The sequence below is a fragment of the Mytilus edulis genome, chromosome 9, assembly GCF_963676685.1.
Source record: "Mytilus edulis chromosome 9, xbMytEdul2.2, whole genome shotgun sequence".
Taxonomy (NCBI): Eukaryota; Metazoa; Mollusca; class Bivalvia; order Mytilida; family Mytilidae; genus Mytilus; species Mytilus edulis.
This window is the reverse complement of record NC_092352.1, coordinates 63633083-63659987: the sequence shown is the minus strand read 5'-3', so window position 1 is coordinate 63659987 and position 26905 is coordinate 63633083. Positions and strand designations below refer to the sequence as shown.

Genomic DNA, 26905 nt, shown 5'->3' with positions numbered 1-26905 from the left:
ATATCTATATTTTCTTTTGAACAGAAAAGGTTTAACTAAGAAGTACTTCAAATTCTTGGGGTTCTTTGAAATGCTGATTCTAGCAATGTACTTAGATATTGGACCATATTAAATTAATCAATGTCCAATTTCAAATTTTTCAGTTCTTTGACCACATTTATTTTGTGTCACAAACCCATGCTGTATCAAATATTCAATTAAAATCTAAATTCAGAGCTGTTTTAAGCTTAAATGTTGTGTCCATACTTGCAACTGTTCAGGGTTCGACCTCTGCAGGAAAATCTGGTTTGCTGTCTCTCTGGCAGCCTCTTGTTTTTATTGGAAGGCAGTTAAACAAAATTTTGAGACCAGACACCCTAAAGATGTTTGGATCTTAATATAGTTTTAATTGCTAAGACTTCCAGATGGGGTAATGTTTTCACTTGACCACTTTACGACTGACAGTGGATGCCAAATGATATGAGAAAAAGTAAAACTGTTGTTTAATAATATTCTTTATCTAGTACATGTACATTATCAGTCTGATTTTTCTTGTTCTATATCTATATGCTGTCCATTTTTTAAATAATATATTATCCTTGTTACTGCTAACCCCAGTAAGACTGAAGTAACTGCATAAATTATTCTGTACACTGATACCATTCCATATAGTAGTAATAACACATTGACCACGTATACTCCTGGTGCCAGATATAAATAGCTTTCTCTGAAAAAAATAATAGTAGTCAATAGTAGAAAAAAAAATTACCATTTGTTTAATTGAGCAGTATCAAATCAAATCAAATCAAATATTTTATTGTCTATAAACTTTACAGTTTGTGACCAACATATATTAACACAATAAACATATATACATACATATCAAACATACACAATAAAAACAGCATCAAAATTTATAACAACAAACAAGCTGTTAAAAGTCCCCTGCCCTCAGTTCTAATGACTTTTTCAAGAAGGATCCTAACTTATTTGTTTGTAGAGGCGTTGATGGATTTAGTAAATAATGCATATTTTCTTCTTCAGTTAAATTATTAAAATTATTATTTTCAGTACATATGTGTTGAAAAAAGTCATTTCTTAGAGTTTTATTATAATCACAATAGAGTAAAAAATGTTTCTCATCAAACTAAAGGCTCTCAAGGTGTCCCTTTTTATTTTGAAATCATGTACTAGTAATATCAGGTTAAAATCATAATTAATAGTATAAGATACTATAGATTAATAGATTATTAGATATTATAATCTGTCAGGAATCTATTTTGTCAAAATTATCTCCCCATTACGCCAGTGCAGTTTTACAATTGTAAAAATCGAAGCCATTAAGGATGACGTACTGCCAATTTAGCTTTAGAAAACCAATAAATTTATCCACAAAGCACCATTACGATCCTTTTACGACATTTGTATTTTAAAGACAAATGTATCTAATAGCTAATGAGCTAATGAGCATCAATCAGTTGGTGTACTTGTCTGCATTCAGTCAACTTATAACTATTGTCTGATCTGTGGTCAGGTGAAATTTTTCTAAAATTCATAAACATTAAAAAAAATTCTTATTTAATATTTTGAGGAAGGGGCCAACTAAAAATTTTCAGTGGTTGAAAACTATAAACCCTTATTATCACACACAAAAAATATGAAGACATGCATTTTTAAGTTAAAAGTCTGTCGTCAAGTACTTTCAGTAAAAATTTGATATTCTAACACACCTACTCTGTTTTTGTGATTCATTTGAAAGGTATTTCACTTGACTCATATATTTCAGTTTTTTAGTACTGTAAATTTCAATGTTATAAAGTCAACCTGTAGCCTTGATACATAACTAGAGGCTCTAAAGAGCCTGTGTCGCTCACCTTGGTCTATGTGAATATTAAACAATGGACACAGATGGATTCATGACAAAATTGTGTTTTGGTGATGGGGATGTGTTTGTAGATCTTACTTTACTAAACATTCTTGCTGCTTACAATTATCTCTATCAATAACAGTACTTTCTGTGGAAAATGTTATTGAAAATCTTCAAATTTTAAAAAAATTGTTAAAAATTTACTATGAAGGGCAATAACTCCTTAGGGGGTCAATTGACTATTTTGGTCATACTGACTTATTTTTAGTTCTTACTTTGCTGTACATTATTGCTCTTTACAGTTTATCTCTATCTATAATAATATTCAAGATAATAACAAACAAGAATGTGTACACGGATGCCCCACTTGAACTATCATTTTCTATGTTTAGTGGACTGTGAAATTGGAATAAATTCTCTAATTTAGCATTAAAATTAGAATGATCTTATCAAAGGGAACATGTATACTAAGTTTCAAGTTGATTGGACTTCTACTTTATCAAAAACTACCTTGACCAAAAACTTTAACCTGAAATTTGCACTTTCATTTTCTATGTTCAGTGAACCGTAAAATTGGGGTCAAAACTCTAATTTGGCATTTAAATTAGAAAGATCATATCATAGGGCACATGTATACTAAGTTTCAAGTTGATTGGACTTCAACTTCATCAAAAACTACCTTGACCAAAAACTTTAACCTGAAGCAGGACAGACTGACGAACGAACGGACGGACGAACGGACGCACAGACCAGAAAACATAATGCCCCTCTACTATTGTAGGTGGGGCATAAAAAACAGCAAAATTTCCTCCAAGTTACCAATTCTGGGGCAACAACCGATTATCCGATTTATGCTCTAAATGCTTTGGTTTTTGAGTTTTATGTTCTATTTTTAGCCATGGCAGCCATCTTGGTTGGTTGGCCGGGTCACCGGACACATTTTTTAAACTAGATACCCCAAAGATGATTGTGGCCAAGTTTGGTTAAATTTGGCCCAGTAGTTTCAGAGGAGAAGATTTTTGTAAAAGTTAACGCAGGACGACGACGGACGCTGACGACGGACGCTGACGACGGACGCCAAGTGATGAGAAAAGCTCACTTGGCCCTTTGGGCCAGGTGAGCTAAAAAAGGACATTTGTGCTTTTTACATACTAGGACATTTGCGCTTTTGCAATGGTTTTTATGACTTATCTCCTCTTTTATCCGGGTTTGGGACCCGCATGTGTGACCTGGCAGAGTTAAAGTCATATTTTTTGTTATTGTTAAAAGTTTAGAAAAATAATTGCATAGCACATTGCATAGCACTTTGATATGTGCTTAAAAGTTTATATAGACTGAGCTAAAGTAAACATTCTAAAGACATAAAACACGTACATTCATCACAGGTCAGTTTGCTTGATATCTGAAGCCTAAGGAACATACAAATTAGCTATTGTTATCTGTTCTGAATGGTATTTCGACCACATTTTCAAATAAATAATCAAGTTTCACTTTCTCAATTCTTGACAGGGGTGTCTGTTCATCAATAAAACGAATCTTAATGTAATATACAGACTGTTGTTAAATGATACTCTTCAAAAAGATTTTTAAACTAGAGGCTCTAAAGAGCCTGTGTCGCTCACCTTGGTCTATGTGAATATTAAACAAAGGAAGCAGATGGATTCATGACTAAATTGTGTTTTGGTGATGGTGATGTGTTTGTACGTCTTACTTTACTGAACATTCTTGCTGCTTAGTTATCTCTATCTATAATGAACTTGGCCCAGTAGTTTCAGTGGAAAATGATAGTAAAAATTTACAAATTTTATAAAAATTGTTAAAAATTGACTATAAAGGACAATAAATCCTTAAGGGGTCAATTGACCATTTCAGTCATGTTGACTTATTTGTAAATCTTACTTTGCTGAACATTATTGCTTATTAAAGTTTATCTCTATCTATAATAATATTCAAGATAATAACCATATAACGGCAAAATTTCCTTAAAATTGCCAATTCAGGGGCAGCAACCCAACAACCGGTTGTCCGATTCGTCTGAAAATTTCAGGGCAGATAGATCTTGACTTAATAAACAATTTAACCCCATGTCAGATTTGCTCTAAATGCTTCGGTTTCAGAGTTATAAGCCAAAAACTGCATTTGACCCCTATGTTCTATTTTTAGCCATGGCGGCCATCTTGGTTGGTTGGCCAGGTAACTGAACACATTTTTTAAACAAGATACCCCACTGATAAATTGTGACCAAGTTTGGTTAAATTTGGCCCAGTAGTTTCAGAGGAGAAGATTTTTGTAAAAGTTAACGACGCAGGACGCCAAGTGATGAGAAAGAACTAGAACTAGAGGCTCTAAAGAGCCTGTGTCGCTCACCTTGGTCTATGTGAATATTAAATAAAGGAAGCAGATGGATTCATGACAAAATTGTGTTTTGGTGATGGTGATGTGTTTGTACATCTTACTTTACTAAACAGTCTTGCTGCTTACAATTATCTCTATCTATAATGAACTTGGCCCAGTAGTTTCAGGGGAAAATGTTAATAAAAATTTACAAATTTTATGAAAATTGTTAATAATTGACTAGAAAAGGACAATAACTCCTTAGGGGGTCAATTGACCATTTCGGTCATGTTGACTTATTTGTAAATCTTACTTTGCTGAACATTATTGCTGTTTACAGTTTATCTCTATCTATAATAATATTCAAGATAATAACCAAAAACAGCAAAATTTCCTTAAAATACCTATTCAGGGGCAGCAACCCAACAAGGGGTTGTCTGATTCATCTGAAAATTTCAGGGCAGATAGATCTTGACCTGATAAACAATTTTATCCCGTGTCAGATTTGCTCTAAATGCTTTGGTTTTTGAGTTATAAGCCAAAAACTGCATTTTACCCCTATGTTCTATTTTTAGCTGTTGCGGCCATCTTGATTTGATGGCCGGGTCACCGGACACATTTTTTAAATTAAATACCCCAAAGATGATTGTGGCCAAGTTTGGATTAATTTGGCCCATTAGTTTCAGAGGAGAAGATTTCTGTCAAAGATAACTAAGATTTACGAAAAATTGTTAAAAATTGACTATAAAGGGCAATAACTCCTAAAGGGGTCAACTGACCATTTCGGTCAAGTTGACTTATTTGTAAATCTTACTTTGCTGAACATTATTGCTGTTTACAGTTTATCTATATCTATAATAATATTCAAGATAATAACCAAAAACAGCAAAATTTCCTTAAAATTACTGATTCAGGGGCAGTAACCCAATAACAGGTTGTGTGATTCATCTGAAAATTTCAGGGCAGATAGATCCTGACCTGATAAACAATTTTACTCATGTCAGATTTGCTCTAAATGCTTTGGTTTTTGAGTTATAAGCAAAAAACTGCATTTTACCCCAATGTTCTATTTTTAGCCGTGGCGACCATCTTGGTTGGTTGGCCGGGTCACGCCACACATTTTTTAAACTGGATACCCCAATGATGATTGTGGCCAAGTTTGGATTAATTTGTCCCAGTAGTTTCAGAGGAGAAGATTTTTGTAAAAGATAACTAAGATTTACGAAAAATGGTTAAAAATGGACTAAAAAGGGCAATAACTCCTAAAGGGGTCAACTGACCATTTCGGTCATGTTGACTTATTTGTAAATCTTACTTTGCTGAACATTATTGCTGTTTACAGTTTATCTCTATCTATAATAATATTCAAGATAATAACCAAAAACAGCAAAATTTCCTTACAATTATCAATTCAGGGGCAGCAACCCAACAACGGGTTGTTCGATTCATCAGACAATTTCAGGGCAGATAGATCTTGACCTGATAAACAATTTTATCCCATGTCAGATTTGCTCTAAATGCTTTGGTTTTTGAGTTATAAGCCAAAAATCCCATTTTACCCCTATGTTCTATTTTTAGCCATGGCGGCCATCTTGGTTGGTTGGCCGGATCACGCCACACATTTTTTAAACTAGATACCCCAATGATGATTGTGGCCAAGTTTGGATTAATTTGGCCCAGTAGTTTCATAGGAGAAGATTTTTGTTAAAGTTAACGACGACGGACGCCGCCGGACGCCGGACGCAAAGTGATGGGAAAAGCTCACTTGGCCCTTTGGGCCAGGTGAGCTAAAAATAGCAGGATGAGTCAAGTAGAAGCATTAAAGGATTCTGGACCATTTGTCGTACTAATGAGAAATAAAAGTTAAATTTACGTAATGAATACTAGAATAACAGGTAGACGACTATAGGTAAAAAGCGCAAATGAAGGTCAATTGAATACAGGTGAATCAAAATTAAAAGCACAAATGTCCATAGTATTTGAAGCGCAAATGTCCTGTGCCCATCTAATTGTTCTACTTGATATCTAATTGTTCTACTTAATAATGTAAAAGATAAAGTGAAAGCTAATGCTAATGGTAGTGTTATGAAAAAATACTTCATAATTTAGCCGAAAACTTTATTTGTTTTTATCAACTTTTAAAATTTTTGTTACTATTATAGTAAACATTACAGTAACCATTATCGCCTTCTCTAAAATCCAGCTTCGATTCTTTTTTTTCTATTTCAACTGGGTTTCCACCTTTAATAATATAATAATAATGTCTGAGAGGATTTATGGTTAGGACTGTCAACAGACATTTTATCTGGCTGATATAGGATTGTCCAATACTCTGACTATATATATTGCTAGGACTGTCAACAGACATTCTATTACAGAAGCCTACAGCTTCTTGGTTAAAGATGAATATCTTATTCTACAGGCTAGTAACGACCTTGTTTTACAGTTGAGTGATTTTAAATCATAATCACCTGTACAAATCCACTCATGCGTGCATATATAAACCCGTGCACACCTGTATTCTGTCTCATTTTATTCTAAGGCTAGAACGAGTAAAGTAAAGTAAAAATAAAATTGCTGAATCAGCAGACACGACTCGTGTCTATACTTTATAATGTCTAGTACGGAAGACTCCGACTCGGGTCTTTCCCAATCAAGCCAAGTGGCGGCGGACATAATGTCCATTCTAGCTTCGGGTGACGAAGCTAGTTTCTCTGGGTTTTCTGCAGTGGCTGATGAGTCAGTACACTTTTCACCACCACCCAAAAAGAGACAATTAAAGTCGGTCGTGGTCCCCCCAGAAACTGTTAAGAAATTAAAGAAAACTACCGCAAGTAAACAAAACAATGAAAGAGGCCCGGGTAAGGGACCCGGCAAGAACAAGAAGGGAAAAGCTCCCGTAAAACGGGGAAACAATGTAACACCTTCAGATAAAGATAAAGAAAGAGAAGATGAATTCAGAAGAATTTATTCTAAACTAGAACTCTTGTTAGACAGGCAAAATAGTAATGCCGACAGATATGAATTAGCGAGTGCACCGGAACACCCGGTTGCACCGGAAGAAGACGAAGGTGAAGTTGACTTTAGTCAATATGACATTTTTGGAAACAATGCAGATGATGAGTTTGAGTCAGAGGTAAACAGCGAGGAAGAGTTCGCTTATGCTATACCAAAAATTTTTGAAGATGATGACAAGTTTGGTGACGAAACACATAAGAGTATCGCTGCTCTTGTAAACGCTGTGACAAATCGTAAGTCTGTTATTACAGAAATAGCTAAGGATTATAAAGTTCCTTCAAATAGCAAGTCTTTGGCACCTCCTAAAGTTAATCCTGAGATTTGGCATCTATTGAATCGCCAAGCCAGAAGTGATGATCTGTCCTTTCAAACCATACAAAGGATCTTGGGTTTTGGCATTGTACCAGTAATACGTACTGCAGAAGCACTGACCAAACCAGATGCAGTAAAAATGGTGGCTAAAATGAGGGTCAACATTAATAATGCCCTGTCAATGCTTTGTGCAGCATTTTTTGAAATATCATATGTTAGACGCATGACACTGAAAAACAATATGGATCAGAAGTACCATCAACTGTGTACAAGACATTTAGACGTTACCGAATATTTGTTCGGAGATGATGTGTCCAAGAAAGTTAAAGATATTAATGATGCCCAGAAGATGAAGGGAGTTGTAAATACAGCTACTTCAAAAAACTGGAGACAAGGGGGTTGCAGCTATGGTTGCCCCCCAGGTATAAACAGGGGCAGAGGAAGATACCAAAACAACAATTATGGCCAAAGAGGCATGAGAAACTCCCGCTACAGAGGGAGAGCTGGTTACAGAAACCAAAGAGGCAGGAGATATTAGAGGTAAAAAATCTATCTCCCACTTTTATAGCTGGGTCTATTCGTTTTGGTTTACATAATTGGGAAAAAATATCATACGATCCTTGGATTCTTAGTCTAGTTCAAAACGGTTATGAAATTGAATTTGAAAATAAACCGGTTCAATTTTTTATGCCAAAAATTATGAATTTTGACAAAACTGAAATAGAACTAATTGATAATGAAATTCAAATTTTATTGTCAAAAAGTGCAATACAAATTTCGAATCATGAGAAAGATGAATTTATATCAAATATTTTTCTTGTTCAGAAGAAGAATGGGAAATATAGGCCTGTAATAAATTTGAAAGGTCTGAATCAATATGTGAAATATTTTCATTTCAAACAGGAAAATTTACAGTCTGTTCTGTTGAATATTAGCAAGAATGATTATTTTACATCAATAGATTTATGCGATGCATATTTTTCAATTTCAATGAACAAAAAATGTAGAAAATATTTGAAATTTGTTTGGAAAGATCAGATTTATGAATTTACTTGTCTTTGTTTTGGGTTAGCAAGTGCACCTAGAATTTTTACAAAACTTATGAAAGTAGTTTTTTCTCATATAAGGAACCAAGGAGTAGGGTCTTTTTTCTACATAGATGATTCATTATTACATAGTCCCTATGAGAACATTTGTTATGAAAATACTGTCATGTTGAGAAATCTGTTACACTCTCTAGGGTTCTTAGTAAATAAAGAAAAATCAGTATTCATTCCAACACAGAGAATAATTTTTCTAGGATATTTGATTGATTCTGTGCAATTTAAAGTGTTTCTGACAGAAGAAAAAATACAAAAGATTTTGAAAAGTGCAAACAAAATCTATAGTTTATACAATCCTGTTATCAGGGAAGTAAGTTCTTTAATAGGTTTATTTACTTCAGCTTCATGTGCAGTTTTATTAGCACCAATTTTTCATAGATATTTAGATATTGAGAAAACTTTAGCTTTGAGCAAAAACAATGACAATTATGATGGTATCATGAGTCTCTCCGAGAATTCAAGAAATGAAATTTTATGGTGGATTAAAAATGTAGATAGGAATGAAGGGAAAAGTATAAGCTTTGGTACTCCTACTGAGTATATTGAAACTGACGCTTCTAAAATTGGATGGGGAGCGGTTTATGGTAAAAATAAGACTCAAGGAAGATGGATGAAATCTGAAAGCATTTCACACATTAATATATTAGAACTTTTAGCTATAAAATATGCATTTTTTTCATTAGGAAAAAACATTTCAAATTCTCATATTTGCATTAAATCTGATAGCTCTACAGCAGTTCAATATATAAATAACATGGGAGGTAGTGTTGTAGCACTATTGGAAGTAGTAAGAGAAATATGGTTCTGGGCTGCTGATAAAAACAATTTTATAACAGCAGTCCATATTGCAGGGAAAGATAATATTACTCCTGATCAATTGTCAAGAAATTTTAGTGACTCTTCTGAATGGAAGTTGAAAGAAAATATATTTAGAAATATTTGTGGGCATTTCTTTCAACCAAATATTGATTTATTTGCTTCTAGACTTAATAAACAGTTAAGTAAATATGTCTCATGGTTTCCAGATCCAGATGCTATGGCTTCTGATGCTTTTTCTTTTTCTTGGAAAAATTATTTACCATATGTTTTTCCTCCTTTCAGTATCATAGCAAGAATTTTGAACAAGGTAGAAGAGGAACAGGTGAGAATGGTTTTAATGATAGTTCCAACATGGCCATCCCAACCTTGGTTTCCAAGATTATTGAATTGTTTGGTCGATTATCCTGTTATTCTCCCTTTTTGTCAAGATCTTTTAAGACTTGTACACAACAATCAAAAGCACCCGCTAAACATGAGAAAGTTATTCCTAGTCGCTTGTGTAGTATCAGGCATTCCCTCCAAAAGAAGGGAATTTCAAAATCAGCTAGAAACATCATCACTCAGTCATGGAGAGTCTCTACCTCGCGACAATATGAATATAGTTGGCGGAAATGGTATCTTTGGTGTAATACACAAAAAATCAATACCACTTCACCAAATGAAGTACAAGTATTGAATTTTCTCGCTAGACTCTATGATGATGGCAAATCTTATAGTTGCATTAATATGAACAAATGTTCTATTGGCCAGACTCTGGCATCAATTGGCTGTAATACAGTAATCAATAGTAATCTCATTTCCAGATTTATGAAAGGAATTTTTAATGCAAGACCACCTTTGCCTAAATATTCCATCACATGGGATGTTGGTAAAGTTGTTCGTTATTTAGAAACTTTATTTCCACTGGAAAGTTTAAGTCTCAAGATGTTAACTTTAAAAATTGCAACTTTATTAGCTTTAACTACTGCTCAAAGAGCTCAAACTTTGACAAATTTGAATTTGAATTACATGGAAACATCTAGTAAAACTGTTGTTTTTACTATGAACTGTTTACAAAAAACAGACAGAATTGGTAGGTTTAACCAGAACATAACTCTGGATACATACAAGAAAAAAGAACTTTGCCCAGTATACACATTGAAATATTATTTGAAGGCTACCAAAAAATTGCGCAAAGATGATTATCTCTTGGTGTCTTTTAGAACATGGCGTAAAATATCAACCTCAACTTTAGCTCGATGGTTAAAAATTGTCTTGACTTCATCTGGTATTGATGTTACAAAATTTCAGGCGCATTCTTTCAGAGGCGCCTCTACATCTGCAGCTTTTAGTGCTGGTATCACTCTAGATATAATTATGAAAACAGCAAATTGGAAATCTGCAAAAACATTTAAGAAATTTTATCTAAGAGAGGTTGAAGCTAAAAGAGGTGTAAAGACAGGTAAAAAGAAATTTATTAATGCTGTTTTGTCTGTTTAATGACAACCTAAATAATATTTTACAGGAGTTCCATTCTTTACAGAAACCGATAACTTTGTACGTGGATTGACCAGAGCCGTTGATTTTTCCAGGATTGTGTTCATGATGTTGTGTTGGATATATAAATGAACTTTATGGACTTTGTGTCATGATTATGTGATTATGATAATTGTAATATTTTATGACAGCATTAAATGTGGATGTTTCAAATCTTATATTTGTGGCCATTTTTATCTCATTTAATTGATCTCTTTGCTTTAAAGATTCATCTTTAACCAAGAAGCTGTAGGCTTCTGTAATAGAATGGACCATCATCCAAACATCCATAGGATGTGATGGATGATGGACATTCTGTAAGGAAGCCGAAGGCTTCGCGGGTTAAAGACCCGCCCTTGATTTATGGCCCACCCATTTTATATACAATTAAATGAGTTTTTTCGCTCACATCCTTTTTCGGGATACTTTAAAATGAGACAGAATACAGGTGTGCACGGGTTTATATATGCACGCATGAGTGGATTTGTACAGGTGATTATGATTTAAAATCACTCAACTGTAAAACAAGGTCGTTACTAGCCTGTAGAATAAGATATTCATCTTTAACCCGCGAAGCCTTCGGCTTCCTTACAGAATGTCCATCATCCATCACATCCTATGGATGTTTGGATGATGGTCCATTTTACCTGGCTGATATAGAATTATCCAATACTTGGTTAGGACTGTCAACAGACATTTTACCTGGCTGATATAGAATTATCCAATACTCTGTGACTATGTATGGTTAGGACTGTCAACAGACATTTTACCTGGCTGATATAGGATTGTCCAATACTCTGTGACTATTTATGGTTAGAACTGTCAACAGACATTTTACCTGACTGATATAGGACTGTCCAATACTCTGAGAAGATTTATTGTAATGACTGTCAACAAACATTTTACCTGGCTGATATAGGATTGTCCAATACTCTGTGACTTGTTATGGTAAGAACTGTCAACAGACATTTTACCTGGCTGATATAGGATTGTCCAATACTCTGTGACTATTTATGGTTAGGACTGTGAACAGACATCTTACTTGACTGATATAGGATTGTCAAATACTCTGTGACTATTTATGGTTAGAACTGTCAACAGACATCTTACCTGGCTGATATAGAATTGTCCAATACTCTGTGACTATTTATGGTTAGGACTGTAAACAAACATCTTACCTGTCTGATATAGGATAGTCCAATACTCTGTGACTATTTATGGTTAGGACTGTGAACAGACATCTTACTTGACTGATATAGGATTGTCAAATACTCTGTGACTATTTATGGCTAGGACTGTCAACATAAATCTTACCTGGCTGATATAGGATTGTCCAATACTCTTGTGACTATTTATGGTTAGGACTGTCAACAGACATCTTACCTGGCTGATATAGGATTGTCCAATACTCTGTGACTATTTATGGTTAGAACTGTCAAAAGACATCTTACCTGGCTGATATAGGACTGTCCAATACTCTGTGACTATTTATGGTTAGGACTGTCAACAGACATCTTACCTGGCTGATATAGGATTGTCCAATACTCTGTGTCTATTTATGGTTAGAACTGTCAATAAAGATCTTACCTGGCTGATATATGATTGTCCAGTACTCGAGACAATTTATGGTAAGAACTGTCAACAGACATCTTACCTGGCTGATATAGGATTGTCCAATACTATAAGACAGGAGATGGACAGAACTGACAAAACTGACATCAACTTGTTAGAATCGTCCAGCAGGATAAATGTATACCTGTAGTAAACACAAATGTACTTAAGCAACATATAAACACTTATATTCTAATGTTCCAACATGAAGAATTTTAATTTGTGAGGCAATTTCTATTAATATTTTAGTTTTAGAAGGTTAACTGATTTTTAAAATCTTGGAAATAATGGAATAAAGAGGAATGCAAAAAACAATTTTATAAAATGTGAAATCATGTGTACTAAAAGCAGTTGTAATCTTATAGTTCATTTCCGTGTGTGTTAAATTGTCTTTTTTTTGGTTTTTTTTGCACTTTAGTATTTTTGTTGTTTCATTTTTTTTACTCTTATAGGTGATGTGTTTCCATAGGTTTTAGTTTGTAACCCGGATTTGTTTTCTCTCAATTGATTTATGACTTTTTGAACAGCAGTATACTACTGTTGCCTTTATTTATCAAGAAGAGAAAATTGAAGACATCTCTCTTATTTTTTGTTTAATTGAGAGTAAATATTTCATTCCAAAAATACATTTTTAGTATCAGAACATAAAAATACCCATTGATAAATGTAATCTAAATCATGAATAAATACTGTTAATTCAGAAATTATTGTGTGCATTTATTTTTGCGATTTTGTCATTTTAGACTCAAATGTGATTTAAAATTTTTTTTAATTCATATAAAATGTTTCAAAATGCGAGTTTAAATTATTGCGTTTACAACTCTGTCACAATTTTTGCAATAAAAATATCAAAGACAACAAACTTGCTATTACCCTCACACCCAGTCAATAGGTCATCTTGTGGAAAGACATTTTTCTTTTCTGTCAGATGATATACGTAGCCTTTTAGAAAGTTGGTTAGTTTGGTGGAGAGTTGTCTTATCGGCAATCATACCACATCTTCTTTTTTATAAATAAAAAGTTAATGATAGTGTTGTTCAGTATAATAAAACACCTAATGACTGGTTGTGTTGGTAATAGCAAGTTTGTTGTCCCTTCGCATACCAACTATTGCCCTCAGCTTCGCCTCGAGCAATAGTTGGCATATCAAGGACAACAAACTTGCTATTACCCTCACACCCAGTCAATAGGTGCATAATAATGCCTGCAAGTAACTTGCTAGAAAAAGAGAATTTTACTTTTTTCACTCCTACACATTTTCTTTTAGGTCTTTATTAAATAAAATATACATTGTAACAATCAGAGGCGGATTTAGGGGGTGGGGGGGCAGGGGGCCCAGGCCCCCCCTTTTTGGGAAAAAATTTGGTTGCTTATATAGGGAATCACTGAAGCATGACTGGATCGGGCCCCCTCTTAGTGAATAGAAATCAGTGAAATTTTAACACAAGGTTTATGACCACAAAAGTAAGGTTGGGATTGATTTTGGGAGTTTTGGTCCCAACATTTTAGGAATTAGGGGCCAAAAAGGGCCCAAATAAGGATTATTCTTGGTTTTCGCACAATAACTTTAGTATAAGTAAATAGAAATCAATGAAATTTTAACTCAAGGTTTATGACCACAAAAGGAAGGTTGGGATTGATTTTTGGAGTTGAGGTCACAACAGTTTATGAATTAGGGGCCAAAAAGGGGCCCAAATAAGCATTATTCTTGGTTTTCCCACAATTACTTTAGTATAAGTAAATAGAAATCAATGAAATTTTAACACAAGATTTATGACCACAAAAGGAAGGTTGGGTTTGCTTTTGGGAGTTTTGGTCCTAACAGTTTAGGAATAAGGGGCCCAAAGGGTCCAAAATTGAACTCTGTGTGATTTCATCAAAAATTGAATAATTGGGGTTCTTTGATATGCCGAATCTAACTATGTATGTAGATTCTTAATTTTTGGTCCCGTTTTCAAATTGGTCTACATTGGTCCAAAGGGTCCAAAATTAAACTTAGTTTGATTTTAACAAAAATTGAATCCTTGGGGTTCTTTGATATGCTGAATTTAAAAATGTACTTAGATTTTTAATTATTGGCCTAGTTTTTAAGTTGGTCCAATTGGGGGTCCAAAATTAAACTTTGTTTGATTTTATCAAAAATTGAATAAATGGGTTCTTTGATATGCCAAATCTAACTGTGTATGTAGATTCTTAATTTTTGGTCCAGTTTTCAAATTGGTCTACATTAAGGTCCAAAGGGTCCAAAATTAAACTAAGTTTGATTTTAACAAAAATTAAATTCTTGGGCTTATTTGATATGCTTTATCTAAATATGTACTTTGATTTTTGATTATGGGTCCAGTTTTCAAGTTGGTCCAAATCAGGATTCCATATCAAGTATTTGTGCAATAGCAAGAAATTTTCAATTGCACAGTATTGCACAATAGCAAGAAATATCTAATTGCACAATATTGTGCAATAGCAATTAATTTTCAATTGGAGTTATCTTTCTTTGTATAGACTAGTAGTTGATAATATATGTTGGAAATTTGCCAGACATGACTATGATGTCGTTTTCTATTTTTATTTGCCAATAACTTTATGTAAATAACTTCATTGGAAATTTGCCAATATAAAATGTTGCTGATGAAGCTTTTTTTCCTTATCTTATCTAAAATGTTTTTAGATAATGTATGTTGGACATTTGCCAGACATGACTATGATGTCATTTTCTATTTTTATTTGCCAATAACTTTATGTAAATAACTTCATTGGAAATTTGCCAATATAAAATGTTGCTGATGAAGTTTTTTTTATTGTTTTATACAATAAACAATGTATATTCACTTTTACTACCAACCAATCTTTACCATTCAGTGATAACAAGCACTTTATTTTACATTTTAATATTTTATGATGTATTTAAAAGAGTAGTTATTGTTGCAAACTCCATTAGAAATTTGAATTGATATCAGTTTTGGAAAAAGGGAAACGGGGATGTGAAAAAAAAGGGGGGGGGGGGGGGTTTAAATTTTTCTCATTTCAGATTTCATAAATAAAAAGAAAATTTCTTCAAACATTTTTTTGAGAGGATTAATATTCAACAGCATAGTGAATTGCTCAAAGGCCAAAAAAAAACTTTTAAGTTCATTAGACCACATTCATTCTGTGTCAGAAACCTATGCTGTGTCAACTATTTAATCACAATCCAAATTCAGAGCTGTATCACGCTTGAATATTTTGTCCATACTTGCCCCAACTGTTCAGGGTTTGAACTCTGCGGTCGTATAAAGCTGCGCCCTGGGGAGCACCTGGTTTGCTTATGTTACCCAAACTTTGAAATGATTTAATACATCTTTCCACTCTCCTATCAATCATCAGTAAATGTGGTAAATTTAACACCTGTACAAACATTTTATAACTTATAAGCAGATATTGTCAGCCATAACTTTGGTCAACTCGGTAAACAGTTTATTTGATATGGAACAGTCCATGAAAAAAGGTACAAAAATGAAAAAAAGTATACACAATTATTGGTAGCAGACTTGTGATCTAACACAGTTACTTTACTCATACCTTTAAGCTGTAAGCTATACACACCCTCAAGTACTGAACTCTCCCTCTATTGTTTTATAAATATTTTGCTGAATTATTTCATATATTTCAATCATATTCCATTTATAGTTTAAATGTCTTAACTTCAGGTTCTTGCTTACAATGCAGATATCAATGCTATCAACAGTTCAAATCTCATGCAAGGAAGGTTGATTTATATAATCATAGAATAATTATCAGTGTTGTTCGGTCACGAGTTGAATATTTTTCGTTATTTGAAAAAGATAGCGGTACCTTTTTTGTCACTATTTATGTGATGCGTCTAAATATAAATTGTAACACTTTATAGTGACTGAACAGGTAAAACAAATATTTCTCAAGAAACAAAAAAATAAAACTACTTGGAACAGCACCAGGCTATGTATGAATAAATAGCATGGATGGTATGTTAGTTACATGCCCCACAGGTGGTGGGGAGGGTATATACATATGTGCCTCTGGAATGGATCAATTTTTTAAAACATCAAATATATCAATGGGGTGCAATTTTGCAGAGGAAATATACCAATAGGTAGTAATTGACCAATTGTGATGTATCAATAGGTCATAATTTTCAGTTTGTTGTGCAACGATCTTCCCTGTTTTTCCTAAACTCTATGTCATTAAAATTTCACCATCTGCTAAAACTTGTTTCGCTGTGAAATATAGGTAAAGGTACTGAGAAAGTACTTTTATTTGTTTAGGCAGGGATTTCACAATTATTATATATATTTGAAGGGGGGGTGGGGGGGGGGGTAAATCCCAGCTGCACAACTGTACTATATATCCCATGTTGAGAATGAACGGGGAAAGTAGATTTATATCACGACCAGTCCACTGATACTGAAATTATCAGAGAGTACACATGAAAGGAAAAATGCACAAATTACCTAGGATTATTCTTACTTATCACAGCATCTCATTTATTGTCTTGATTTTTTTTTTTGTAATCTTGTATGGATTTCAAAAAATAAATACTCTACAGAATGCCTTTTTCGCGAGTCTTTGGATTGGAGCTACCACTTGTGTTACTAGACAATCAATTTGTTTTCAGAGGAAGCTTCACATTTGAAGAAATTCTTTTACCCTCTTTCTTTTAAGAAATAAACATCCAACAATGTCCCCGGCAGACTGAGAACATTATTCACATGACTACATTTTCTCTCTCTTTCAAGTTTCTCTCTACCATTGATTCTGCTGTTTATTCTTTAGCAGTAATAAATTGTCCAATAAGTGGATAAACCACATCTGTCGTTGTCTAACTCCACTAACACAATCATTCATTCACAAACACTATTGTATTTAATTCAGAATGTGATATTATGTAATACAAGAAATCTAACCTCAAATTTTTAGCCCAGGAAATTGAAGCAGGAAAACTAAGCACAACTACCCACAAGAATATTAGTAGTATAGTAACACCAAAATTAAACTTTGTAGCAATATTTCCATTGTTTGATACTCTTGTTAAGTGACAAAGTCTTGCTAGCTGAAAGAAGAAAAAAGACATCATTTCAAAAATGTTCAACATAAAGTATGCGCAATCCATCAACTGACAGTGTTTCGTTTGATATGTAAAATACCAGCAGGTTCACATGTGCTCTTGACTCTTTATTATCCCAATAGCATACTGAAATATTCTACCTTTAAATAACCAGATGCTCCGCAGAGCAGCTTTATACGACCGCAGAGGTATGGACAAAACATTCAAGCTTGATACAGGTCTGAATTTGGATTGTGATTAGATAGTTGACACAGCATAGGTTTCTGACACAGAATGAATGTGGTCTAATGAACTTAAAATTATTTTTTTGGTTTTGAGCAATACACTATGCCTTTTGAATATTCATCTCTTCAAATTTTTTTTTTTAATTTTTGAAATCTGAAATGAGAAAAATTGTACCACCGTGTAAACCCTTATTTTACCCCCCCCCCCCCCCCCCCCAACCTCCCCATATTTTTGTCACCTACCCCTTTCCATAATTCTTAAAATAATCTCAATTCAAATTTCTAATGGAGTTTCCAACAATAACTACTCATTTAAGGTCAAGGATCAGTAAATGAACTAGTCCATAGATTTAAAAAAAAAATTAGAACTCAATTAGATATTGTAAATATACATCAGAAAATGTAAAAAATATATGTGGTTATAAACATGTGTTAAAATTTTATCAATTTCCATTTACCTAAACTTAAGTTATTATCTGGAAACCCTCTGTCTTTGGACGACAACGACGTGATACCAATATACGTCTAATTTTTTTTAATTTTTGCGGTCGTTTAAAAATAGTTAAATAGTTATTGCCATCTTGAACTTTTGATAGTAAACTTAAGCCATCAGTTCATTCACATTTTTGACTTATTTTTTTCTGACTTACCTGTATAACAAAACATATATAAGATATGATGATTCCTTTACTTATTTTTTTCTCACTTACCTGTATAACAAAACATATATAAGATATGATGATTCCTAAACTTCCACACAGTATACAAGATGTCAATATTGCTAGTGTCAGCAGTAAAACTTTTATCTTCTCACAAAAAGTAAATAAAAGTGATGGAATCCTGCAAAACATGAAAATATTCATCATATTATTTATTCCTTTTATGGGGTTTAAACAGCTTTTAGTCCCTAATAATCAGAATAATCCTATATAATCAAATTTATGTTTCACTGCATCTTGTTAATGATCAACAAGAAAAGACATGGTTTAGAAGGAAACTTAATAAATAGCAAATACATACACATATGAAAACCCCTGTAGACTAACATATATATCATTCAATTCAACTTGGGCCTCGTTTACACATACATTTAATTCTACTTGAATTCGAATCGAATGTGAATCGAATTAGCTAATCGCGTTCACACACTCATCTTTTTTAATTCGAATTGATTCGAATTAGCTAATTCGAATTATCCAATTCGCATTAGAAATACGCTTTTGTTAATACGAATTGAAAGTTAATGTCGTTTGGACAGTAAAGCAAATTTGACGCGGATTGCAATTCGAATTAGAATTGACATTAGGACAATAAACGTTTTGAAAGCAAATTAAACTTATTCGAATTAGTTAATGCGAATCGAATTCAAATTACGTGTGAACTCAGCATTACTATGACTGACAAGAAAATATTTGAGGGTGGGAATTTTAACTTTCCCAAAAATATTAGAACATTCTCATAATGGGTTGAGGATGATTTCTGGGGACTCACCTGATATTTCATTTGTCATAATAACATTTTCCATAAATCAGATTCTCCACAACTTTTATGATTTTTGTGTTCTTTGAAAATAAAGAGTGCACACACTAAAATATCTTGCCTGTTTTACTAACCATGATTGTTTTTATGTTGAGTCTTAAAGATAGGATTTTACAATAAAACTTCATCACTATCAATGATCAGTGAAAATGAGGTCAAGGTCAGAGAAACTTAGCCAGACAGACATGTACACTTTATGATCATTCCATATACACCAAATAGTAATGCTTAAAGAATACAGTATCTAAAAAAACAGATTTAATAAAAAAAAAAAAAAGTACAGAGTTCCATTTTCCCACCTTATTGCACATATTTTATCTGCCAAAGGGCGATAACTAAAAAAAGACATTTTTTTTATTCTTTCAAATTTTTATTAATATCTTGGAAAATGAAGGATTTAGAGCAAAAGCCCAGCAGTTTCCAACAAAATTAATATATTTCAGGATCATAACTGTATTAAAAATTGCTTAGCAGCAATGAGTTTTTAACTTGTCCAAGACATTGCTGATACAAATCTATGAAATAAGTTTCATTAAAATTTGGCACTATTGTACAGATGAGAGCCCTCATAATGAAATTTTCTATACATTTAATATTTCTAAGGGGCATAAAAGAATATTTGGAAAGATCTGTACACATGATGACACTAACAAGATGTAATTTCTTATATAATTAATATACCCTAGGGACCTAACTCTTATAACAAGAATGTGCCCATGGTACACAGATGCCCCACTCAAACTATCATTTACTTTCTCCATGGAACAGTGAAATTGGGGGGTCAAAACTCTAATTTGGAATTAAAATTAAAAAGATAATATCATAGGGAGCATGTGTACTAAGTTTCAAGTTGATTGGACTTCAATTTCATCAAAATCTACCATGATCAAAAACTTTTAAGCTGAAGCAGGATTGAGAATTGAGGATGTGAAAGTGCTAACAAGACCCAACAAGCACCTGGTATTTATATGCCCCCCCTCAATACTATGCACAGTATCAGACAGACAGACAGATGAACAGCGTTTCTATGTTCCCCTCACTGCATTGCAAGGAAACTTAACATTGATCAATGAAATATGAAAATGAGGTCAAGGAAGATGATACCTGCCAGACTGACATGTACTCCTTACAATCATTCCATAAACCAAATAAAGTTGACCTCTTTCTTATAGTATTTAAAATACAGACCAAAACACAACCAGATGCTCCACAGGGCGCAGCTTTATACGACCACAGAGGTTGAACCCTGAATGGTTGGGGCAAGTATGGACACAACATTCAAGCTGGATTCAGATCTAACTTTGGATTGTGATTAAATAGTTGACACAGCATAGGTTTCATACATAGAATGAATATGGTCTAATGAACTTAAAATTTTTGTTTTGCCTTTGAGCAATTCACTATGCTGTTGAATATTAATCCTCTCAAAAAAATTGAAGAAATTTTCTTTTTTTTTATGAAATCTGAAATGAGAAAAATTGACCCCCCCCCCCCCAATTTTTTTTTCACACCCCCCTTTCCCTTATTCTAAAATTGATCTCAATTCAAATTTCTAATGGCCCCTAGCAATAACTACTCATTTAAATACATCATAAAATATTACTAGAGGCTCTCAAGAGCCTCACAGTGTCGCTCACCTTGGTGCATATTTATAAACAATGGACACAGATAAATTCATGACGAAATTGTGTTTTGGTGATCGTGATGTGTTTGTAGATCTTACTTTACTGTACATTCTTGTTGCTACAATTATCTCTATCTATAATGAACTTGGCACAGTAATTACAGTGGAAAATATATTCTAAAAATTTACAAAAATTAACAAAAATTTATGAAAATTGTTAAAAAATGACTACAAAGGGCAATAACTCCTTAAGGGGTAAACTGACAATTTTGGTCATTTGACTTATTTGTAGATCTTACTTTGCTGAACATTGTTGCTGTTTACAGTTTATCTCTATCTATTATAATATTCAAGATAATAACCAACAAGAGGCTGTCACAACGACAGCAAACCGGATTTATTAATATTTATTTGTGTCCTGGCAATATCACAAGAACCATTACTGATGAATGGTGAAAGTGAAAATCGTCAATATCAAATTTGACCTCCATTTTGTCATCAGTATCAACATCTTTAAATTTGAAAAGCTTAGATTGAATGGTTCATGAGTAAATGCAACAACGTGAATGGAAACGCCATTTCACAATCTTTCAAGAACCATAACTCCTGAACAGTAAAAGTCAAAATCGTCATTATTGAACTTGACCTCTAATTTGCCATCAGTAACAACATATAAAAATTTCAAAAGCTTTGGTTGAATGATTCATGAGAAAATGCACGGACACGACTGGAAACACCATTTTTCAATCTTTCAAGAACCATAACTCCTGAACCGTAAAAGTCAAAATCTTCATTATTGAACTTGACCTCTATTTTGTCATCAGTAACAACATATTAAAATTTGGGAAGCTTTGGTAAAACAGTTCATGCGTAAATGCACGGACACGACTGGAAACACCATTTTTCAATCTTTCAAGAACCATAACTCCTGAACGGTAAAAGTCAAAATCGCCATTATTGAACTTGACCTCCATTTTGTCATCAGTAACAACATATTAAAATTTGGCAAGCTTAGGTAGAACAGTTCATGCGTAAATGCACGGACACGACTGGAAACTCCATTTTTCAATCTTTCAAGAACCATAACTCCTGAACGGTAAAAGTCAAAATCGCCATTATTTAACTTGACCTTCATTTAGTTGTCAGTAACAACATATTAAAATTTTAAAAGCTTTGGTTGAACGGTTCATGACTTAATGCACGGACAACATTTGATTGCCGCCCGCCCGCCGTACATCCCCAAATCAATAACCAACATTTTTGTCACAAAAATCCGGTTAAAAACTGCCAAATTTCCTGAAAATTACTAATTCTGAGGCAGCACCCAACAACAGGTTGTCTGTTTTGTCTGAAAATTTTAGGGCTGATAGATCTTGACCTGATAAACAATTTATCCCCAGACAGATTTGCTCTAAATGCTTTAGTTTCAGAGATATAAGCCAAAATCTACATTTCGTCCCTAGGTACTATTTTTAGCCATGGCGGCCATCTTGGTTGGTTGGCAGGGTCACGCCACACATTTTTAAACTAGATACCAAAATGATGGTTGTGGCCAAGTTTGGTTAAATTTGGCCCAGTAGTTTCAGAGGAGAAGATTTTTTAAAAGAATACTAAAATTTTAGAAAAATGGTTAAAAATTGACTATAAAGGGCAATAACTTCTTAATGGGTCAACTGACAATTTTGGTCATGTTGACTTATTTGTAGATCTTACTTTGCTGAACATTATCGCTGTTTACAGTTTATCTCTATCTATAATAATATTCAAGATAATAACCAAAAACAGCAAAATTTCCTTAAAATTACCAATTCAGGGGCAGCAACCCAACAACCAGTTGTCTGATTCATCTGAAAATTTCAGGGCAGATAGATCTTGACCTGATAAACACTTTAACCCCATGTCAGATTTGCTCTAAATGCTTTGGTTTTTGAGTTATAAGCCAAAAACTGCATTTTACCCCTATGTTCTATTTTTAGCCATGGTGGCCATCTTGGTTGGTTGGCCGGTTCACCAGACACATCTTTTTAATTAAATACCCCAATGATGGTTGTGGCCAAGTTTGGTTTAATTTGGCCCAGTAGTTTCAGAGGAGCAGATTTTTGTAAAAGTTAACAACGACGGACGAGGATGTCGGACGCCGGACGCAAAGTGATGGGAAAAGCTCTTCGGGCCAGGTGAGCTAAAAATGTAAAAAAAGTGCTTGTTATCACTGAATGGTAAAGATTCTTTTAATTTATCAGTTGGTAGTAAAAGTGAATATACATTGTATATTGTATAAACCAATGATTTAAGTTGATTCAACTACTATTCTGGACAAAGAAAGATAACTCGAATTGAAAATTTCTTGCTATTGCGCAATATTGTGCATTTAGATATTTCTTGCTATTGCGCAATACGGTGCAATTGAAAAAACTTGCCATTGCACAATACTTATTATAATAGTTTTGGATCCTGATTTGAACCAACTTGAAAACTGGGCCAATAATCAAAAATCTAAGTACATGTTTAGATTCAGCATATCAAAGAACCCCAAGAATTCAATTTTTGTTAAATTCAAACTAAGTTTAATTTTGGACCCTTTGGACCTTAATGTAGACCAATTTGATAACAGGACCAAAAATTAAGAATCTACATTCACAGTTAGATTCGGCATATCAAAGAACCCCAATTATTCAATTTTTGATGATATCAAACAAAGTTTAATTTTGGACCCCGATTTGGACCAACTTGAAAACTGGGCCAATAATCAAAAATCTAAGTACATTTTTAGATTCAGCATATCAAAAGAACCCCAGTATTCAATTTTTGTTAAAATCAAACTAAGTTTAATTTTGGACCCTTTGGACCTCAATGTAGACCAATTTGAAAACGGGACCAAAAATTAAGAATCTACATACACAGTTAGATTCAGCATATCAAAGAACCCCAATTATTCAATTTTTGATGAAATCAAACAAAGTTGAATTTTGGACCCTTTGGGCCCCTTATTCCTAAACTGTTAGGACCAAAACTCCCAAAATCAATCCCAACCTTCCTTATATGGTCATAAACCTTGTGTTTAAATTTCATAGATTTCTATTTACTTATACTAAAGTTATGGTGCGAAAACAAAGAAAATGCTTATTTGGGCCCCTTTTTGGCCCCTAATTCCTAAACTGTTTGGACCTCAACTCCCAAAATCAATCCCAACCTTCCTTTTGTGGTCATAAACCTTGTGTTTAAATTTCATTGATCTCTATTAACTTATACTATGGTTATTGTGTGAAAACCAAAAATAATGCTTATTTAGGCCCTTTTTTGGCCCCTTATTCCTAAACTTTTGGAACCAAAACTCCCAAATTTAATCCCAACCTTCCTTTTGTGGTCATAAACCTTGTGTCAAAATTTCATAGATTTCAATTTACTTAAACTAAAGTTATAGTGTGAAAACAAAAGAAAATGCTTATTTGGGCCCTTTTTGCCCCCTAATTCCTAAAATGTTGGGACCAAAACTCCCAAAACCAATCCCAACCTTCCTTTTGTGGTTATAAACCTTGTGTTAAAATTTCATAGATTTCTATTCACTTTTACTAAAGTTAGAGTGCGAAAACTAAAAGTATTCGGACGACGACGACGCCAACGTTATACCAATATACGACCAAAAATTTTTCAATTTTTGCGGTCGTCTAAAAACTTAACAATGAATTAAGACCATGAAAATAAGGTCAAGATCAGATAGTATTAGGTAAAAAGACAGCTGCGCCATGAGCGCATGATACGCTCATCGCATTTTCAAGGAATTAAGTTGAATAACTTCTCAATTTCATGTCAGAAACTTATGAAAATCAAAAGGGATCTTACATCAATAGATATTACCAATTCACTTAAGTTTCATGATAAATGCTGAAAGCATTTTTGAGTTATTGCCCGAAAACTTGAAAATCCCCCTTTTTTTAATGAATAAAACGCGATAATTCAGTAATGTAAAATCAAAAATTTATAAAAAACGAATGGGAGTTCATGTGAATAGATATAAACAATTCACCATAGTTTTATGCAAATGGGTTTAAGCGTTTTGAGTTAATGTCCGACATGTTGATGACAGACAGACAGACGGACAAAAGAATGCCATAAGATGATAATTTACAAAGGTGATAAAAAAAGTTTGGCAGACAGAACCATGTTTTTTCCCTGCTTAAACTCAATAATGCTTGATAAAAATACACAAATGGAGAACAACCTTCTCTATTCCGCATTCTATTGTCATCTAGTAAAAAGGAAAACAAAAAAAATACAGAACTCTGAGAATATTCAAAATGGTATTGTTGCTGAAGATTTTTTTTAAAAGTTTACGAATTAAGACCAATGGACCACAATGCTTGATACAAAGTGATGGTGCGTACAAACTTTCATAGCTTTTTGTTCACAAGATGTATATTGATTTTTCTATTTATTGATGTTCTTACTATTATTGAGGATTAGTATAATATTAAACCTGTGTTCTAAGATAATATAATTTACCATCCAAATAAAACTGCAGCAACCTTACTGAAGATGTGCAATGCCATGATAAGTAAGTAGCAATGAACATTGACAACACCAAGGGAAATGATATATAACATCAATGGTAATGCTACTGAATATAAACCACTTTTGGTCAGCTCTCTACTGTCTTCTTGTGGTAGTCCAAAACTGGTTATTAATGCTTCAAAACTTTCATTGCTGTAAAAATAAATAAAAATCAATCCAAAGTCCCCTTTTTATAGAGTCCTTGTCAATCCTCACCAGAAGCCAGTAATTTGTAGAAGTTGTTCCCCTGATAATAGTTTCTCTCTATCTGCTATAGTTTCTACCAAAAATAGAGTTAGATCATAGCCCAAATAAAAAAACAACATTATTGGCTTAGAATTAGATGCCAGTGACTGCAAGTACTCTCAGATCTGCACTGTGTCTTTTTGTTTTTGGGATGTATAAGTACCCATTCACATCCACTCTGTGTTTTTGTTAGATGTATTTCCATTATATTCAACTGATTAGTTTAGCCTTTTTAAACTGATTATTATAGTTCAAATTGTAATTATGTTGTACTGTTAGACCACTTTCTCAGGTTGAAAGCTCAGAAACATGTTTAACCCAGTCACATTCTTTATATGCCTGTCCAAATTCAGGAGCCTGTGATTCAAAGGTTGCTGTTGGTTCATGTCTGTCATATTTGTTTTTCATAAACTGTTTTGTTATAAATATGCTTCATATTTTTCATGTCCAGGCCTTTTATAGCCGACTAAACAGTATGGATTTTCTCATTGTAAGGTTTACCCCGATATATCCACTTCATTTGAACTTTGGTGGATAGTTGTCTCATAGGCAATCATAACACATCTCCTTATTTTTATATAAGAACATATGTCTTTTAAGGACAATAACTTCTTCAAGAGTTGTTGTCAGACAGTCTAGTTTTAGGGCCCTTGATAGCTTGCTGTTGGATGTGAGCCAAGGCTTAATGTTGAAGGCAGTAGTTTGATCTATTATTGTTTACTTTTTACACATTGTGACTTGAATGGAGAGTTGTCTCATTGGCCCTCATACCACGTCTTCTTATTTATAGGTCTAATTATTTGAGGATAATTCTAGTATTAGGGAGCTACCATTTGATTTTTATGGGGGGGGGGGGCTAGGATGAAAAATTTTGTCCTGCATTTTTTTTTAGCTATAATCTCTGTCCTGCCTTTTTATTTTTCACTCTGTTCGGTCCTGCCTTTTTTTTTTTAGTTTATCCTGACTTTTTTTTACCTAAATTGTCGTCCTGACTTTTTTTTTTTGCAAGTGTCTCATCCTGCCTTTTTTTTTACTCAAAACTCCTGTCCTGCCTATTTTTTTCAAATTTCATCCTAGCCCCCCCCA

The 26905-nt window shown here is 33.5% G+C and overlaps 2 protein-coding genes across 2 annotated transcripts in view; one reads left to right on the top strand and one right to left on the bottom strand.

Annotated features, from left to right (window-relative positions):
- Window positions 1-481: 481 nt before the first annotated feature.
- LOC139488795 (GPI inositol-deacylase-like) overlaps window positions 482-26905 on the bottom strand; it is a 137277-nt gene continuing 110853 nt past the window's right edge. Inside the window, exons 23-27 of the mRNA XM_071274714.1 lie at window positions 25526-25726; window positions 18573-18702; window positions 17478-17623; window positions 12602-12703; window positions 482-706 (exon numbers count right to left, since the gene is read on the bottom strand). Coding sequence (XP_071130815.1) covers window positions 517-706; window positions 12602-12703; window positions 17478-17623; window positions 18573-18702; window positions 25526-25726 — 769 coding nt within the window. The 3' untranslated portion in view covers window positions 482-516. The remainder of the gene's footprint in view (window positions 707-12601; window positions 12704-17477; window positions 17624-18572; window positions 18703-25525; window positions 25727-26905) is intronic.
- On the top strand, window positions 6553-11121 carry LOC139488797 (uncharacterized). Its single transcript, XM_071274717.1, has 3 exons — window positions 6553-8050; window positions 9715-9754; window positions 10937-11121. Exon 1 carries the CDS (start codon window positions 6795-6797, stop codon window positions 8046-8048), a length of 1254 nt encoding a protein of 417 aa, XP_071130818.1. The 5' UTR covers window positions 6553-6794; the 3' UTR covers window positions 8049-8050; window positions 9715-9754; window positions 10937-11121.

Bases quoted from the DNA above. Each gene is read 5' to 3' on its own strand.
- LOC139488797 (XM_071274717.1), top strand. From the start codon at position 6,795: ATGTCTAGTACGGAAGACTCCGACTCGGGTCTTTCCCAATCAAGCCAA.